The 18,448-nt window shown below is 40.6% G+C and overlaps 1 protein-coding gene across 3 annotated transcripts in view; it reads left to right on the top strand.

Annotated features, from left to right (window-relative positions):
• The window catches only part of TBCD (tubulin folding cofactor D), a 162,916-nt gene that overhangs the window by 88,368 nt on the left and 56,100 nt on the right, over positions 1–18,448 (top strand). For all 3 annotated transcript variants that reach the window (XR_007243747.1, XR_007243746.1, XM_048487187.1), the window contains 2 exons: positions 1,175–1,204; positions 13,428–13,513. Coding sequence is in view for 1 of the 3 variants with exons in the window: in XM_048487187.1 (XP_048343144.1) it covers positions 1,175–1,204; positions 13,428–13,513 (116 nt within the window). In the remaining 2 variants the exon portion in view is untranslated. The remainder of the gene's footprint in view (positions 1–1,174; positions 1,205–13,427; positions 13,514–18,448) is intronic.

The following is an 18,448-nucleotide window of genomic DNA, read 5'->3' as shown; positions in this document are numbered from 1 at the left end:
CACAGTCCAAGTGCATTATCATGTTATCTGTACTGGGAAGTGCACATTTTCTAAGATCCCACAAACATTGCTTCCATTTGGCTTCTGTCTCTTGCCAAATAAATTGTGCAAAATAATACACAGTAGGACACATATATCTAATACTGAGTACAAATGTTCTGTAACAGTGTGTCTTTTTATGCCTTTGATACTATGTACAATCACCTCCATTCTGGAATCTTTAATGGTAAAATTTCTGATAAAGTTTATGATATATTTTGGCTCATGGTTGAGGAATAACCTGTGAAAGACTGTTCTAGACTTCTTACCACTTGGTAAAATGAGGATAGGTTAATGTTATGATGATATATCATTAAATCTGTGGAGGATTAAAAAAAAACACAGCTTGTGGTACTCAGTCACTCCCTTCCCCTTCAGATATTTAGGTGTATGATGGACTTTGCTGCCAAGTATTGAAAAGCATAAAATAAATTAAAATACAGTGCAGCATCCCCAGAAAAAGGTTCAACATCTATGATTTACTTTTGTCCTATTCTTCCTTTTATTACATGTCTCCTGCTCTCTCTAATGTTTTGATGAAAATTAAAGACACACGTTCTGAATTGAAAACATGTGAACTTCAGAGCTGGATATTTTAACGTGTTTAAATACAAATGTGTTGAGTAATGGAATGTATTATGGAAGTGGTGTCTATGAAGCAGAAAACCTCTGACAGAGCTACTGTCTTCTCATGAAGTTTATGAAAGGAGGAGGAGTACTTGAGAGTCATTACTATAGAAATCTAAAAACTTTACAGTACCACACACAAGCTTTCCGGAAGCAAGTGGAAAAACCACCCTGTCTCAGTACTTATATTCTTAGGGTATTGCCTTTTCATTTCTAGTGGGAAGCCCTGTGTCAGCAGTGAAAGGCCAGTTTTGTGGGTGTGTCTGTTTTTAATGAATGTGCATTCTTAAAACTGTTGGCATGAAACGTACAGATTTAAAAGAACATTAGCACATAAAGCAACAACTCCTTGAGGGTACATTCAACCAACAAACCCAACTATATTTCCAAAAAGCAAAGCCCATGGGTCATTTATATTGCTGCATGTTTGTTTTGAATTCATGAGCTGGTGTTTATCTGCAAGCAAACCTGACTCATTTTTGTATGCTTGTTCTCTCTTTGTTCCTAGGCTGCCTTCCAGGAGAATGTTGGTAGGCAGGTATGACAACTTTAAGAGAAAAAAAATCCTTTCATTTAATTCTTTGTAATTCTACTGCAGAATAAAATTATGTGTAGGGTGTTTGGTTTTTTTTGTCATTTGTCGAACTGAGGGGAAGGTTTGGTGATTCTGGATAAATATCAAAATGGTCACAGTAATGTTTCTTGTGTACTTATTCAAATTGTGATGTTTTGTATGCATTTTGGGAAAGAGCCTTTGGCTTTGTGCAAGGCGTTATATTAAGTAGCACTGACCTATATATAAGTACAATGTTAAAAGTAACTGAGGGTGAGATCAAATTTAGTAGGTTTCCTCAAGAACTGAACATCACTTCTTCTTAACTGCTACTTTGGCACTCTCCCTGATCCAGCAGGAATAACCTGAAAACTACATAAATATTATACAACTGGAGGGAACCATTAATTTATAACAGGGGGATTAGGATTAGACTTGCCCTACTTCCTTACTGCTGTTGTGTCTCAGTCTCCAATAAGTCAGTGGCACTGTGCATTTTTTAGTCTGAAATGCAAGCATCTCATGGGCTAACTAAAACTCTTAATGGAAATGTCATTAAATGTTATTGAATGCACTGTAGAAGAGGAGGGGCACCATTAAAATGATTTTTTTAAACATAAGGAACCTTTGAAATAGGTTGTTGTAGAGAAGCAGAGGACCTTTCACATCTTTTTACCCTACTCTTTGTTTCTGAGTAAAATACATACACCTAATGGACAAATGTTGGCCCATGGATTCACAGCCGCATGAACTCAGAGACCTCCAACTGTCAGGCAGTCTAGTAGGGGTATCTTTGGATCTTTCTCTGTATATGGGTAAATGTGATGCCCTCCTCACAGCAGATTCTTTGAAAGAACAAGTTAACATTGTGAAGGTTGAATCTAGAAGTTTTTTCTGGGTTTGTCCAAAACTTGATATATTTGATTAGACTAACCGACTGGTGCAGATAAAATAAGAAACAACTTTAGACTAATAGACTAATAGAATGGACTAATAGAATGTTCCTTCAGACTAAGAGAGAATTTATTGAAGCATACTATCAAAATGTCAAAGGGAAAACAAGGAGGATGGGGTAGTGGCGGTGTTGAAAGATATGTCTTGATATTTTATTTGGACGAATGGCCATGCAAATTAGCGATTAGCAATAATTGGCTCTAGGAAGCATAATCTTCTGAAATTGCATGAGTGACTTTAGCAAAAGACTGTATTTTCCTGCCCTTTAACCAGTTGTTTTAATTCTAGTTTTTTCTCTAGTTTCCTATGATACTTAGCAAATTATAACAATGCACTTTATGGAATAATCCCTTGTGGCAATGTATCATCAAACACTCCACCCCTATAATGAAGCAAGGACAGCTGAAATGCTGTCATGTACTCTTCTCTAGCACCTGCTCTTCTGTGAATCATTTACTGGCATTAAAAGTTTCACTCTTTTAGCATACAAGTGCCCGTGTGCCTATAGTTCTTCAATGAAAAAGTAAATGAATGTTTTGGGGGGATTAGTTCCAGACTAACACCTTTTAAAATTTGTTCCCCTGGTATTCTGTCATCTTTCAGAGTGCACTTTGAAAACTTCTGTAAGAATTGGTAGTGTTTTTAGTTCTCATTTTTATGTGAGAAAGCCAAAGAGGTTTTGCTTTATTTGTTTTAGATAACTTTTTAAATGCCTGGAATTGTGTTGTTTTTTCTTCTGATGGCCAGAAGACAGAATAGAGACAGATCAAAATACCTCATTTCAGAAAGTAAATATACCTGGACAGACTATCTGTCAAAGACAATGTGAGGGTCCAGGTAAGAAGTTCTACAGCACCTTTAGGTATTCAAGTATGAGGTTTCTTGGAAGGTCCTTCTGTCATTTCAGTTGTTGTGCCAATAAAAGTGAAGTATGAAAAATAATTTCATGTCCAGGATCACTTAAAACCCTTTTTGATATCCATTTGACACCACATGGTTCTTGTTTTCCTGTCTGATTGTTCTTGGAATATTCAATCCTTGTTGCCTTTGGATTTTACCGACTTTTTCTTGTAATATCAACTCTGACTTGCACTGGGTCTGAAACTCCATGGCATCTCTACACTCTGGGGTGGCTTTTACCATACCTTCCATTGACTGTTTCTTACTGAGGTGACAAAACAGTTTGGTTCACCTGCTCACCATGCTAGTGCTGGTTATGATGTTGCATTGTAAGAGAGGGTTGCTTAAGTGTACAGTTTAACATAGTTCTTCCTTCTACCAATAAAACCCTTGGATATTTTTGATCAACATGGCTTAACCTGTTTAGCCTACTTTGGCAGGCCTGCCCAACTATTTGTTAGGCGTGAATGTTCCAAATAGTCTTTTACAAAATTCGGCAATGCATTGTAGCAGCGTCAGCTTTCTATCCCAGGTGGTAGTACCTTTCAACAAGACTCTCATCTTTGTTCAAGTGCTGATACTTAGCATTGAAATAGTACTTCTAAAATGCCCTGGACCTCTATTTATAAATAATTACCAAGAAATAAAAAAAGTTTTATTACATCTTCAAAGAGTGACTTAAAAGTGTACAATAGATGAAGTGAAGGACATGCATGACTTGGTGGGGAGAAGTGAAGGCGAAGCGTGGCCTGAGGTAGAACTTTGAGAAAGCTTTATGAAATTCAGATTGCTGTCAGTGTGTGTTGTCACCTTGGAGATTTTATTACTCATACCTGATCTTGCAGTGTTGATATGAATAAACCACCACTCTGCCTTCATTTGTTTTTGATTATTGTGGACAGTGCTTCCTTTGCTAGAACTACTGATGTTTATTGTAGAGGTTCAAATGTGCTGCATCTCAGTTCAAAAAAGTATCTCCTAAGTAAATAGTCCTTTTAAACTTGCACTAATTTGCTGCTTCAAAATATAAAAATATCTCCTTTTCATCCAACAGCCAACTTACCTTTAGCTGCCCCTCTGTCTTCAGCTTTCCCTCTCCTCAGCCCCCATTCCCCTCCCCCAGGAGCCTCTACCTGGGCAACCCATGGCCCAGTTGTGAGGTGGTGGTTACTGGACCAGGAACCCTTGTGGGGTGGCACCTCACTTTACCCTCTGTCTCCCTCCTCACACTATTTCCTCTTACTACTTCTCTTGCAATTCTTGTATTTTTTCTCCTTTCCTGCTCATTTTCTCTTTCTCAGCCATTCATCAATCTACCTTTTATCTTCTCCCACCTTCAGCTATTTTTGTTATACATTTACTTCATTTATACCCTGCCTTTCTCTGCAGTGGGGACCAAAGCAGCTTACATGATTCTCCTCTCTTTCTCCTTATAAAAACCAGGTGTTGTATATTAGTCTGAAAGTATGTGAGTAGCTTGGAATCACCCAGTGAAGATGGGAATTTAGATCTGGATCTTCCATACCCTACTCTGAAGCTCTAACTGCTATATCACACTGTCTTTCATTAAGTGACTGCTGCTGAACAATAGGAAATAGCCAGGCCTGGTTGAGCCATGCAGATTGGATCATATCAAGTCACCCAGAGATTGCTTCGAGGCCTAGGGTTGTGAGTTTCCATATTGAACCTGCAGATCTCCCAGAATTACAACTGAACTCCAGAAAACAGAGATCTTGATCCCCTGGAGAAAATGGCTGCTTTTGATGGTAACTCCATGGCATTACATTCCAAAACCCTTCCTTCCTCAAACTCCACCACAAAATCTCCAGCAATTTCCCAGCCTAAAGTTGGGGTATAACTACAGAAAATGGTGCCCAGGACCAGCATTGAAATTGAGCTCCCTCCCCAACATCTGACTCCCATCTTTTGGATAACTGTTCAACTGATGAAGGACTGTGGAGGATTCACTGGGGTGATGGATCCCAGGCGTGGAGGATGGGCACCAAGCAACCCTGGTTATTAACTAAAAAGAATTACTGCAAGAAAGGACTGTGGAGGCCACACTGGAGTGATGGATTCTGGCCTGGCTTCTGTGAGCCCTACCTTAAAGGCCAAAATAGCTCTGGAAAGGCCTCTGTGCTTTCTCTCTTGCTTTTCTGATAGAACCAGGCCTTGGAATACCATGGTTGTCTAGCAACAGGGGCTGTAGAATCCATTGTTTAAAGCTTTAGGTACTCCTTTTATCATTGGGGGGGGGGGTTAACTTCATCCCAATGTAGTTTTTTTTTAATATTTCACTCCCCTACCCCAAGTCTGGGCTCCTTTTCAGGTTTGTAGAAAAATCTGTGTTGCCCATTTACAGCTCAAAGTCACTGGATTTAAGTATCCAAAGATTTGGCCAACTTTGCTATCAGAGCATCAGATTAAGATGATAGCTGCCTGCCAGTTTCCTTTTTCCCCCTGTATGTGCTTTGTGCCCCATTGAGTAAGGTGTCCTCTCTTTCCGGGCATTCCCACCAACATTTGCTATAGGCATTTGGACACTTAGTTCTTAGTACTGGGTATGTGAGATGTTCTCTGAACTTTTTGATGTGCTGCAGTTCAAAGTCATTTAAGGGAAAGACCACCCTGAAAATGACTCAGAACAGTAGCATTCAGGGAGTTGTCAACGATGTTGGAGCACTGGAGGTGAAAATAATGCAATTGATTTCTTGGGTGGTGAGGCAGAAAAAAAATTAGTTAATGAAATGGAGTATTGGAGTATCAACTGATTCCAAGGGGGAGGACAGTAAATGGGGGGTTGGGGGGGGGCGTGCAAAGAGAATTTATGATTAATGAGTATGTAAAGAGAGGAACAACAGATTTCTTGATGAGGAGGATTCAGTTTATTGATAAAGTGGGCAAGTATGTTCTGCAAATATTTCCCCCTCTTAATTTAATCTGCCAGAGGGAGTAGGCAGAGTGTGTTTATATGTAGTTTGAAAACCAGAGTCAATAAGAGGAGCAAAAATCAAAGGGCAGTCTGTACCTTTTGGCTGTCAGGTCCAATATGTATTTACTCAGAAACAGTAAAATGGGGGAGGGGGACAATGTATGCTACCTTGTGCTTGCTTCATACATATGTTACCCTTTGGGAGAGACCATGGCAAGCAGAAAGTTCTAGGTTCTGATGTCAGATGCAAAAGCTGGGAAAGAATGATGCATGCCATCACAGTCCTCCTAGATTGCCACAGTTGCCCATCAGATTAGTCAACAGTAAGTAAGATGGATCAATAATGTGACTTGCAGCTTCATATATGTGTTCACAGAAACATATGTCCTGCATGGGCCTGCATAGGATTGAACTCATGCAGCCTGTTCCAATTCTTGTTTTCCTGGAAGTAGGTTATGCTTGTTAACTGGAACTTGTTATTTTGTAAGCATGTGTAGGATTTTCAGCCTTTTGAAATACTATTTTCTTGTGGTCTATGAAAATTTCTTTTTCTCAGTGATAAAAGTGGCAGATTGGCTTATGCAGGTTGGTTAGAAAAGCATGCTGCCTACTTAAGGACAGTTATGTTCACATTTTCCAGAGAAAAAAGCTGTAGTCTCTGTCTCTTGCTTCAAAAGGGAGAAAATTATCCTTGGATGTCATTTCACAAGTCAGAAGGAGGTAGCAATTTGTGAAGGTTGAAAAGTAATGTCATGTTTCATTCTTACTTATGCAGAGTGACATGAGATGCATTTATTTCTCCTTACACACCTTTTGTGTGATGGTGCTGAGAGGGAATTTTAAAAGAATATAGTTTGGACAGAGTTTGGAGAAATGGCAAAAATGGAAGAGACTTAGCTGGTAAAAACTTGATACAGGACAGTGAACAGAGGTGGAGGTAGGACTTTGATTATTAGTGTTTCCCTTCCCATGGCAGAAAAATTGTTAGCAAGAAAAAGATGAGATAAAATGGCCAGACAGGTGAAGAGATCAGTAAAAATTGTGCATTCATGGCAGTGGGAAGGGGAGGCAGAGTAGGATGAAAAAATTCTTGCATAATCTTCATATTAAGTAGATGGCTGGTTGTAGGAAAAAGTCAGGAGAGTCAGGGTTTTGCAAGCAGAAATGGATTGTGCATTATGGATTATTTGATGAACAGATTCAATGTGTCATAAAAAGAGCCTGTGTGTTGGAATGGCTTTTATATTGCAAGAAAATGCTTTGATAACATTTGATAAAACTTGACAGTGAGAGAAAACCAAGTATGTTATTGTGGGTTAAAATGCAGACCTCAAGAGTAACAAACAAGGGGCTTGTAGGATGATTAAATTGTGTTATGATTGGATTGTAGCTGTACCCTAGATGGTGGAATTGATTGGTTTTAACTTAGAGAATTTGTTCAGTGCGTGTGGGAAGAGTTCAGTGGGTGAAGAATGTGATGTGTGAGAGAAAGCTATGTTCTTTGTAGCAGTAATTAGCTTCAGTGGATTTGCACCATACAGCAGACTAACTGGTCTTTAGAATTCTTCTTCCTGGAAGACATATCCCTCTCACTGGTTATATATCTGCCTCTCAGCCTGGGTCCTCAATAACCTAACCATCAGTTCTCCTAGTCTGTGTATATTTGCTTTCTACCACAATAGGTCACACAATTGGTCAGGCCAAAATCACACTGACTGCCACTACTTTCCTTAGAGTTGTTATTTTAAGAGCTTATGTAAGGCAGATAGCTCTTCAGGAATTTCACAATCCAAAAAGCCTGTCAAATTTTTCTCTTCAGGAAGATATCCTCCTCCCTCTGAGTGACATCAATATACTTCACCCAATCAGAATGCAGGGTTGCCTCAGCCAGTTAGGTGGATTTCCTGTCCCAAGGCCTCTATGCCTCATTCTGCATGTAAACAATAATGGCTCCTGACAGACCTGCTCTTATTAAAATTACGCTGCAGTCTGTGACACTTGGTAAATGAACAAGCTTTCTATTTTGCCTCTAATTGGTGCCTCTAAAATTGATAAATTTTTCTTGCTTCAGTTTATGTTGTAATGCATCAGATACACTTTTTCTAACTGATTAATGATGATTAATAATTATTAATTATAAAATATTTGTCCATTGTGGATTTTCCTGGTTTTCCAGGCTGAGTGGCCGTGGCCCAGGAGTTTTTGCTCCTAATGTTTCACTCGCATCTATGGCTGGCCTCTTCAGAGGCATGTTATGGTGAGATGTGTTTCTCATTGTGGCACAGTGTGGAGTGATTGTGTAGTGGGGTATATATTTTGTCCACCTCATGGGGGGAAGGTCAGAGCTGGAGTGAGGGGGAACTGCGCCTGGGGCACACGTGCGCCCTGCACCCCCGTCATGCCCCCACACCGGCACCCCCCCGGTGTGTTGCGCACCCCCCATCCCCTTGGCGCTATGCCACTGGGGTATGCACATTTGCATGTGTATGAGTAAAGTTCATTTACAATTGCATTTGCATTTACCCTGTTTCCCCGAATATAAGACATTCCCGAAAAATAAGACATAGTAGAGGTTTTGCTGAAGTGCGAAATATAAGGCATCCCCCGAAAGTAAGACATAGCAAAGTTTTTGTTTGGAAGCATGCCCGACGAACAGAACACAGAAAAATAAGACATCCCCTGAAAATAAGACATAGCGCATCTTTGGGAGCAAAAATTAATATAAGACACTGTCTTATATTCGGGGAAACACGGTACAATCACATTTACATATGCAGTTGCAAATAGCTGCATTTTCTGGTCTTTTTGCAGCTCACTTTTTCACAGCAAAGGGGTGGGACTATGTGGATCTCAGTGTTTTCTCTGAAATGGCAGCGACCACTGTTTCCCCCCCACTTCTTGTTACATTTTGTAACTGACAAGTGAAAAACACTTGCCAAAAGAGTTGAAGGGATTACCCCTGTGCATACATGGCTGCCACAGTCTCTGTAAATGGAGCAATTTGCAGCACTTCATTTTTATTAACAAGGTGCACTTTAGTGTTCAGGCAAGGCAATAAAATTGCTCCTGTGCAGATCCCCTGTATTCAGATTCTTCCTACAGTAGGTAATACTTCACTGCGGTCAAATGTTAGTGTCAGGATTAAGTTTCACTTTCCCTTGTAAGTTTCATTTCCCTGAACCCCCTGGCTTCCGCCAGGATGGGAGACCCGCCCACACACACACCTTATATATACTGGGACTGAGGGCAAGAACCCTCAGTTCCAGCACCCTGTAGCTAGGGCGACACAAATCAATAAAGTTCATTTCTTTTTTATAAAGTCGACTTTTTTTGAGTGTGTTCAGCCTTGCAGTTAGGTCTATGGTATACTATCATGGAACAACTGTACTGTAAACATTTCAGTAATTTGTTTAAGGAATAATATTTCGAAGTAATTTATGCTTTTGGATGGACTATAATAAGAGGAATGTTTACAGATAAATTATAAAATAACAACAACCTGTAGTATTCATTCACAAACCAGTATATAGCTTTCCATAACATGACCCTGTCACAACTCAGGGTCAACTGATCAGAATGCCAGCTATTTGACCTACATAACACTAATTAGGAGTCTCGTGAATTCTCAAGCAATGATTACGTGACGTTGGAGGTGTGTAAGGAGACTGTGGGTTGAAAAGTCAAATGATCAATGCGGAGAGGAGTAATAAGACACATGACTGCAGCAAGGAAAGGTATTCCTGCAGTTTGCAACTATGGAAATCTGGGTGTCCAAAGGCGGCATGAGGGGGAGGCGGGATCCCTGGACACCACTCATGTGGGGAGTGCATTCGGCCACCCCTCCCTCCCTCCCTGCAGGAGTGAGGCAAGTTCAGGCCACCACTCCTAGACCAAGGCTCATGCCAGACCAGAAGGCAGAAATGGCAGAGCACCCCCAGATGACTGGGCATGCCAACCCTTTGCAAAGCAGCTGGTGAGCGAAGGCGCAGAGCTTGGCCGGGACCCAAGCAGCAAGAGTCCCCATAGCATTCTGGAAAGAGGGTGTGATGAGGCCAGAAGTGCTCGTAGCAGTGGCCTGCCCCTAGCCCTTCCCTCCTCTCTCCTGGCAGGCTCACCCCACCCCTGGTCCTAGGTCTGCCAGTGCAGAGCGGGCTGCTGTCGAAGTCACAATGTGGGACGGGTTTGCTATGGATCCATGCTGTCTGGGCAGCAGCATCGCAGCTCCTGCTGGCTGTGGTGGAGAAGGAGAGGAGCACACTACAGTTGAGCCTGGGCTACATTTAGACAGTGAGTGCGGGCAGATGAGCGAGGAGTGAAGGGGTGGGGCTGAGGAGGGCGATAGCGAGTGGTTGGGCTGGACTGACTGTTGTGGCAAGCCAGGGAGGAGGGGACCAGTGCTCTGCTGGGGACCTGTTTTGCTACTTGGGGCAGACTTTGATTGATACCCCTCCTCAATCCCTAAGCGGCTAGCATTGCTCTTTTCTCCTCCATGTTATCCTACAACAAACTCTGTGAAATAGGTTAGGGTGAGTAGATGTAACTGGCCTAAGAGCACCTGGCAAGCTGAGTCACCCCAATACTCATCCTGCTTTTCTTTTCAATGGGGATTCAAAGCTATTGCAACATAGTTCCTTCCTCCTCAATTTTAGCATGGCAGCAACCACTCTGTGAGGTAGGCCAAGCTGATCTTAGGGGCACCCAGGGAGCTTCCTTGCCAGAGTGGGGAGCAGAACCTGCATTTCCAAGCTGTCTTCAAGCTGCAAGGGTGACATTCCCAGCTTCTCTCCAGTCTGAGTTGTTTCTCCTCATCTTTCTCTCCTTCCTTCCTTCCTTCCTTCCTTCCTTCCTTCCTTCCTTCCTTCCTTCCTTCCTTCCTTCCTTCCTTCCTTCCTTCCTTCCTTCCTTCCTTCCTTCCTTCCTTCCTTCCTTCCTTCCTTCCTTCCTTCCTTCCTTCCTTCCTTCCTTCCTTTGAATTTGGCCTGCAAGATAATGAATATGGTTACGGCTACTAACTCCTGTTTGGAAATTCTTGGGGATTTAGGAGTGAAGCTTAGGGTGTGTAGGTTTGGGGGAGGCGAGCAACCTTAACAGTGTATAATGCCATGGAATTCACCTTCTGAAGGTGTCATTTTCTTCAGGAGAATTTATCTCTCTAGTCTGGAAATCAGTTGCTCATGTGGACAATCTAGAGGTTAGCAACCTTAGCAGTGGTACTTGCAATTTTTGCTGTTTGGGGGGTGTTAGAGAATAAGTTATTCAGATTTGCTGGTACTTTCATTTATTATTTTGTTTTTGGCACCAGGGTGGCATCTAAATATGACATATGGTCTGAAAAAATTGGTGATTCAGTGTGGAGCATGAAATCTTCACGTGACATCGTCATAGCATCCCTGAAAGACTTATGTTATTTTGGACTGTGTGATACTGCATTGACTCACCATCCCCATCACAATCATTTATTTACTGAAGAGATGTGAAGTCTTAAGGTCAGGCTGTTAGAGAATTCTTGCTAGAGAAGCTATTTGTTATACAAGAATAAAATTATTCCCCCTTTCCTGCTTTCCCCCTTTCCTGCTTTCCTCCGGAAAAGTGCATGTAGTTCAATTAGAAAATGTAATATTTGGGTTTGTTGCTTTCTAACCTGGGCAGTCACTTTTGTAAGTATTAGCAAATGGAATTTCCTAAGTGAGCTGACTGCTTTTTAGAAGGGTTGATTAATGATAATGTAAACTTTAAAAAGCCAGATAACATCCTTCCTCACTGCAGATAGAAGACCAAGTTCTACCAGTAGCTTTTCGTTAGAACAAATGCTCATTCTATAGTTTCACTTGGAAATAAAAAGTTACAATAAACATCCTAATGAAATTATGGAGCAGATTTCCTTCACTGTGTGTGGATTCTGGGAGGTGGGTGGGTGGTGGTGCATTTAAAAAGTGACTGTGGGATGATGTGTTGTATGATAGAATGGCGCATGAAGGTGGATGTGCCTGAAGAAGGAAGGAGAAAGTGTAGATAGAGTAATGGATGCAGAAATGGTATCACAAAATGAACATAATCACTGCTTGAGGGGGCCTTGCTTTTCCTGACTTGCTATATCTTGGGGTGGGGGGAAAACTAGGCCAGAAGACAGTAAATGCTTTTTGTGCCTTGAAGTGGGCATTGATGCCCTGCTCTGGAGAGCTGAATAACTGCCATACAGTCTCAAATGTACCATATTTGAGCAAGATAATTGAGCGAGTGATGCCTTAACGAAACAGGCTGTTTAGATCTGTCCTGTCCCAGTCTCGCTTCAGACTTTACTATGGGTCTGAAGCAGCCTTGGTTGATGTGGCGGATGACCAGCTCTAGGAGCTGAATAGGGAGAGTATAATTACCCTGTTAATTCTGCTGAACCTCTTGGTGGCTTTTGATATCATCAGTTATGGTATCCTTCCAGGCAGGCTTTTAGGGTTGGGGGGTGGGGGGCACTGATCTGCAGTGGTTTCTGTCCTCCTTCAGAAGTAGGTTTCAGAGTATAGTGCTGGGAGACTGCTTCTCTGCATCTTGGCTCTGCCTCTTGGCCTCTTGACTGTGGAATCTCAGAAGGCTCTATCTTGTCCCCCATGATATTCAAAATTGACATAAAGCTGCTGGGAGAGGGCATCTGAAGATTTGATCTGAGTTGTGCAGATGACACTCAGTTCTATCTCACTGATATCAGTGAGGCTGTGGAAGCCGTGGGTAAGAGCTAACAAAGTGAAATTTAATCCCAATAAAATGGAGGTACTAAAGGAGGGGGAAATTGGAATATGTCTTATTCTGGATTGGTGGCATGCTCCCTAAAGCAGCATCTTTGTAGCTTGTAGCTGGGTCTGTTGGATATGATGGCAGTGGTGACCAGGAGTGCCTTTCACCAGCTTCAGCCCTTCCTGGGTGGGAAAGTTCTTGCCATTGCGGTGTGTGCCTTGGTAACATCTAAATCAGATTATTACCATGTGCTATGTATAGTTGCTGCAGAATACTATGACTAAAACACTGACTGGAGTGGGTCATAGGGATTATATCACTCCAGTTTTGTTCCATCTATACTGGCTCTCAGTTTGTCTTCCAGTGAAGACAAAATGGGGATTCAAAGCTATTGTACTGGTACTGGTATTGACTTTAAAGCCCTGTAGACTTTAAAACCAGCACACCTAAAGGTTTTAAATAAAATAGTTAAATAATGAATATATTAATTGTAAAAGTTATTTGCTCTCATTTGTTTCTTCTGTCACTTTTTATTAAGCAGGTTATCTTTTATCAGAAGTTCATTTTAATTTTTTCATTTCCAAAGGAGTAGTGAAATGCTACTTTGTCTGTGGGAGCCACTTTTCAACTAGTATTTATCATTTGTGTGGAATTATGCATGATGTGTAATTTATTTTCTCTCTTAAATTTGATTAGGGTACTTTCCCACATGGAATTGACATTTTGACCGCAGCGGATTACTTTGCTGTTGGTAAAATAGCTAATTGTTTTCTCAATATAAGGTAAGATTATCTTAAATGTAACATAAAGAACCTGTTTTGCTTGAATTTTATGGATGATTTAAAAACACTTTCCTAGCTTTACTTGTGTTTTATGGAATACCTTAGAAAATTGTGAACAGTAATTGTGTTTCTGCTGTGTTGTTTTTATGAAAATGGAATAAAGTTTGAAGTGTCAATGTCTTCATTTTTTTTTATTGAAATAGCTAGCTATGAACCATTTTAATCTGGAGGTCATCACTATGTGAACCCATAGGTTAATTAATTATAATCATTTATGATAATGATTCACTCAAGATGCACAGGGGCAGCTATAGAGTTAGACAAATATATTCAAATAATCATGAACAAAATATTTTAATAGTAGATTAATGCAGGTTGATGGTAAGAGTCAATCTGCATAATTTGCAGCACAAAATAAGACTGAAGCCCCTTCCACAAGTTACAGTGAATGTACATAGAGTTCATGTACAGTGTATCAGTGGCAAAGCCATCAGGGGGCGGGGGGTGCGTGATGCACCGGGCACACCATTTCTAGTCACGTGGGGGGCGGAAAAATCCCCCTCCCCTCTCCCTCCCCCCCGCGGCATCCCCCCACGGCAACCCCCTGCAGCGCACCACCCCACTTACTTTTAGGAATGGAACAGGCTTCCGGCCTTCTTCTCCGGCCTGCTCCCACGGGGGGGGGGGGGCGCAAAAGCCAGAGTGTGCACTGGGCGCACTTTGGTCTAGTTACGCCTCTGCGGTGTATATTTTTTAATGGTGGTTGAGTAATTCTCATGTTATATTGAACACATGTGCAACTGAACATGTGATACAAGTCCTACATTTTCCAGACATGGGTCCTTGGTATCATTTGCAAAGTGAACATATGTTGGCTCTTTCTTACAAACAAATACATGCATGAAGAGGCAGAACATATGTGCTTTCACTGTAAAATGTGGACAGGGCTCCTGTTAGCTGAATTTTGGACTGTGCCATTGCAGATTGTGTATATGTAGAATGAGGATCTGTGTTGTTTTTCTTTTTTTCAATGTTCATGGTAAAAGATCCTGCATTTAGTATAGTAGTAGTAGAGAGAGAGCGCAGTTTAGCAAAATTCTTGCCCTGGTGTTCTAGTCTGCTACATCAGGGAATCATAACAATGATTTATTGCAAGGTCAACAAATCTTTTAAATACAAGTATTAAAACAGTATATAGAAATTATTATGATTTTGATTAACATAGTTATTTCACCATCTGGGACTAATTTTCAAAGGCTACATTTTAAAACAATGCCACATTTTTTATGGTGTGCACATTCTGCCCAGCTGCAAGAAGGGTAAGCAGCTATTCTGCTGATCAGACTGGTGCACTAGTCAGAAGTTCAACAATTACATCATCCCTAATTTGCTTGTAATAATTGCAAGCTAACAATGCATCCAATGCAGTCTTCAACGCCCCTTTCCCACAAGGACATAATCAGTCATTTAAAGGGATGTGATTATAATAGCCTGCAAGCATTGCAGATAGCTAAAGTTAAAGTTGGGAGCCTGCATAGTGTAGTGGTCAAGGTGTCAGACTAGGACCCAGGAAACCCAGGTACAAATCCCCATTGGCACCTGGAAGCTTGCTGGGTGACCTTGGACCAGTCACACACTCTCAGCCCTGATCCTGACTAATATTTGGATCAGACACCTCCAAGGAATGCCAGGCTTGTGATGTGGAGGCAGGCAATAGCAAACCACTTCTGATAGTCTCTTGCCTTAAACTGTACAGGGTTTCCATAAGTCAAGTAAGCCCTTCGGGGGAGGGCGGTATACAAATCGAATGAATGAATGAATGAATGAATGAATGAATGAATGAATGAATGAATGAATGAATGAATGAATGAATGAATGAACTGTAATTGAAAGGCAAAAAGAGAGAGTATGAGTTCTATATTATGAGATACTAAAGTTGGTAAATAACTTGCCTATTTCTTAAATACTGCAAAATTTACTTGTGAATATAAATGGGGAACATGGTTTATATGCCAGGAAGTGAATATTCTGGTAGTCTATATCATAAAACCTTTGCTACTTGAGCTTCATCCAGGTGGTGAAACAGTATGGCTGGGAGAGAAAATTCTACCCTGTCAATTTATTTGATTATAACTTTTCCCCATGTACTCATAAATTAGCCTCATAAAATCCAGGCTAAAGATGCAAAACCAGAGGATGGATCTCTATGGCAAATAGTCATTCAAAAGTTTGGCTGTTTATGATAATGATTCACTCAAGAGGCACAGAGGCAGCTATACAGTCGGACACATATATTTAAGTCATCACAAAACAAGTATTTTAACAGTAGATTTTAATGATAGAAAGCCTTTGGCAGTACATTAATTAATTGATGTTATTTATAGTTTGCCTTTCTCACTGGAATTCAGGGTGGATTACATGGAATAAATCAGTACAACCAACATCCAGTCTTTGTAATAGCAGTGAACATAAGCCCACTTCAGGGATCATACACTGCCCAGAGCCCCTCGGGGAGTGGGCGGTATAAAAATCCAAATAATAAATAAATAAATAAATAAATAAATAAATAAATAAATAAATAACTGCAGTTGTTATATATTTAAGAAGTCCCAGAAATCATTTGATGAATTGAGCCTGAATTCTCTGTATGTTTAGATTGCATCCTTCAAACCAAATAGGTGCCCCATGTAGTAGTTAAGGCGTTACTTTGGCCTAGTATGTACGAACCAAGAGCTAGCATGGTGTAGTGGTTAAGAGCGGGAGACTCTAGTCTGGCGAACTGGGTTTGATTTCCTATTCCTCCAGCTGAAGCCTGCTGGTTGGCCTTGGGCCTGTCATAGGCCTCTCAGAATTCTCTCAGCCCATGCGAAGGCAGGCAGTGACAAACCACCTCTTTGCCTTGAAAACCTTTCCTTTGCAGTCTTCAGTGGTATAGTCCAGAATTCTGTTCCTTATCATTTTGCATAATGTGCTAAATTCAGATGTATTCTTGAAAATGTTTTTAAAACTCCTAGAACAATATTATGAACTTACAAAAATGCAAGTCAAGTCCTAATAGCCATTGGATTTATGTATCAAAGGTTTGTAGATCTTGGAAAAACTGCCAGGATTTAAATGTTTATTAAGTGAGCTTGTTTCTCTTTGGGGTTATTTTATCTTTTGTTTCTTTTACTTTGTTCTTAAATTATATTATTTCTGATTGTCTCTTTCATCTATAAGCTGCTCCGCCCACGCTCGTCTATGGTACTCCACCCTCCCTGTACTCTTAGCTTTTCTTTGTACATACCTTCCTGTTACACTCAGCAAGTTTCTTAACTCATTGTTTCGTAGCTAACAAAAACAAAGAAATGTGATGGGTTAGGAAGAGAGTTCTTTCCCATTTGAGGGTTTGGATTTTTTTCCCCTCTTATCCCTTGAGATACTATAAGTTAGAAATGATCATAGGTAGAATATCAGTTATGTTCAGCCTATGCTGAAGACCAGTGTTTCCTTTTCCTTGGAAGGGTGTATAATGAAGAATTTCCTCCTCTCACTCCTGATCGTAATGGGTGTGATTTTAGAGGGCTTTGGCTTTTGTAATGTAGCATTTGTGTTGCTTCAGTAACCTGCCTGTTTCCATGGTGTGATAGTGTGATGGAACATCTGGGATAGGACTCCATGGGTACATGTTTGTTATACATGTGCCTGTGCAGGTGATCCAATCTACATATTTTAGAGGAAGACCTAGCCATTTAAAAATCACTGTGAGAGCCCAGTCCTGATGGGGTGCATGGTGTGGCGGCACCAGGTAATCTTGTCCCTCCTCCCTTTTCAAGTACAGTAATAGCCTCCCCACATGAGCGAAGGACATGATCATCTGGTGTTGCTGCAGACTCTTATGGCAATTTTTGAACAACTTAAATGTTGCTATAACGTGTAATTTGGCTCTTTAAGCATGTGTGTTAAAGTGAATAGCAGCCATGGGGCAGACGAGGGTTAACCCTTGTTCTTTGTACTGTTTTTTAGAAAATCACCCATCCCCCCTGCTGCTTTCCCCATGGGAGAGACTATGGGGATAACTGTGTAGTACCACTGTGCTTTCTCCCCAAGAAGGGTATATGTAATTTAAATTGGAAATCCAGCATGGTATACCTGCCAACAAGGCTGCAGTCTCAATCCAGTTAACAAAATTCCCCCTGCAGCTGCAGTAGGTTTTAAAAAAATCTTTGTGTGGTCCAATCACAAATCTACCATCTCATCTAGTTGTATCCTTTTTTAAAACATTCACGTATTTGTTCTAGAGGGAGTCCTGTCAAGGTGCCTTTTGCTAATTTAGATTATATAGGCTTTATCTCATAGGGATGTTAGTTTATACAAAGTCATGCTTCAAGTCCATAATTCTAGACTGAAAGATCTTAAGGTGTTTTCCATTCATACACTATGCTTTTAAAACAGTTTTTCCCTGTGTAGTGCTATGCTGCCAAATGATGGAATTATTCTTAGTACACCATTATTATTTAATTTCATAACAGTTGAAATGGAATGATAAATGTATGTATTTGGGTTTGTAGTTTTATCCAATAACATTAAATTTATCTTTGTATTTCTTCTTTTGTCTTACACTTTCATAATACTGAATATTTTGGTTGAATGACCATCTTTTTTACCAAATAGTAGTATGCTATCAAGAAACAAATTAAAAAACATACGAAGGGCTGCCTTGAATAGTTGTGTGTCTAAGCAAATCCAGGGGGACTGAGAATTTTAGGTACTCATTGAAAGCAGCACTCAAGACATCGGTTTCCATGATACAAAATGTTCATTCAGCAAAGAACCTTTTAAAATTATAATATAATGTCAGTTCTCTCTATGATATATTTGAACAGTTGTACAATTGAATCAGTAATTCACATTGAACCTGTGAAATAATATTCCATTTACAGAATTGACAATGTA

This window comes from Sphaerodactylus townsendi, linkage group LG03 (genome assembly GCF_021028975.2).
Source record: "Sphaerodactylus townsendi isolate TG3544 linkage group LG03, MPM_Stown_v2.3, whole genome shotgun sequence".
NCBI lineage: Eukaryota > Metazoa > Chordata > Lepidosauria > Squamata > Sphaerodactylidae > Sphaerodactylus > Sphaerodactylus townsendi.
This window is presented reverse-complemented; position numbering and strand designations above follow the sequence as displayed.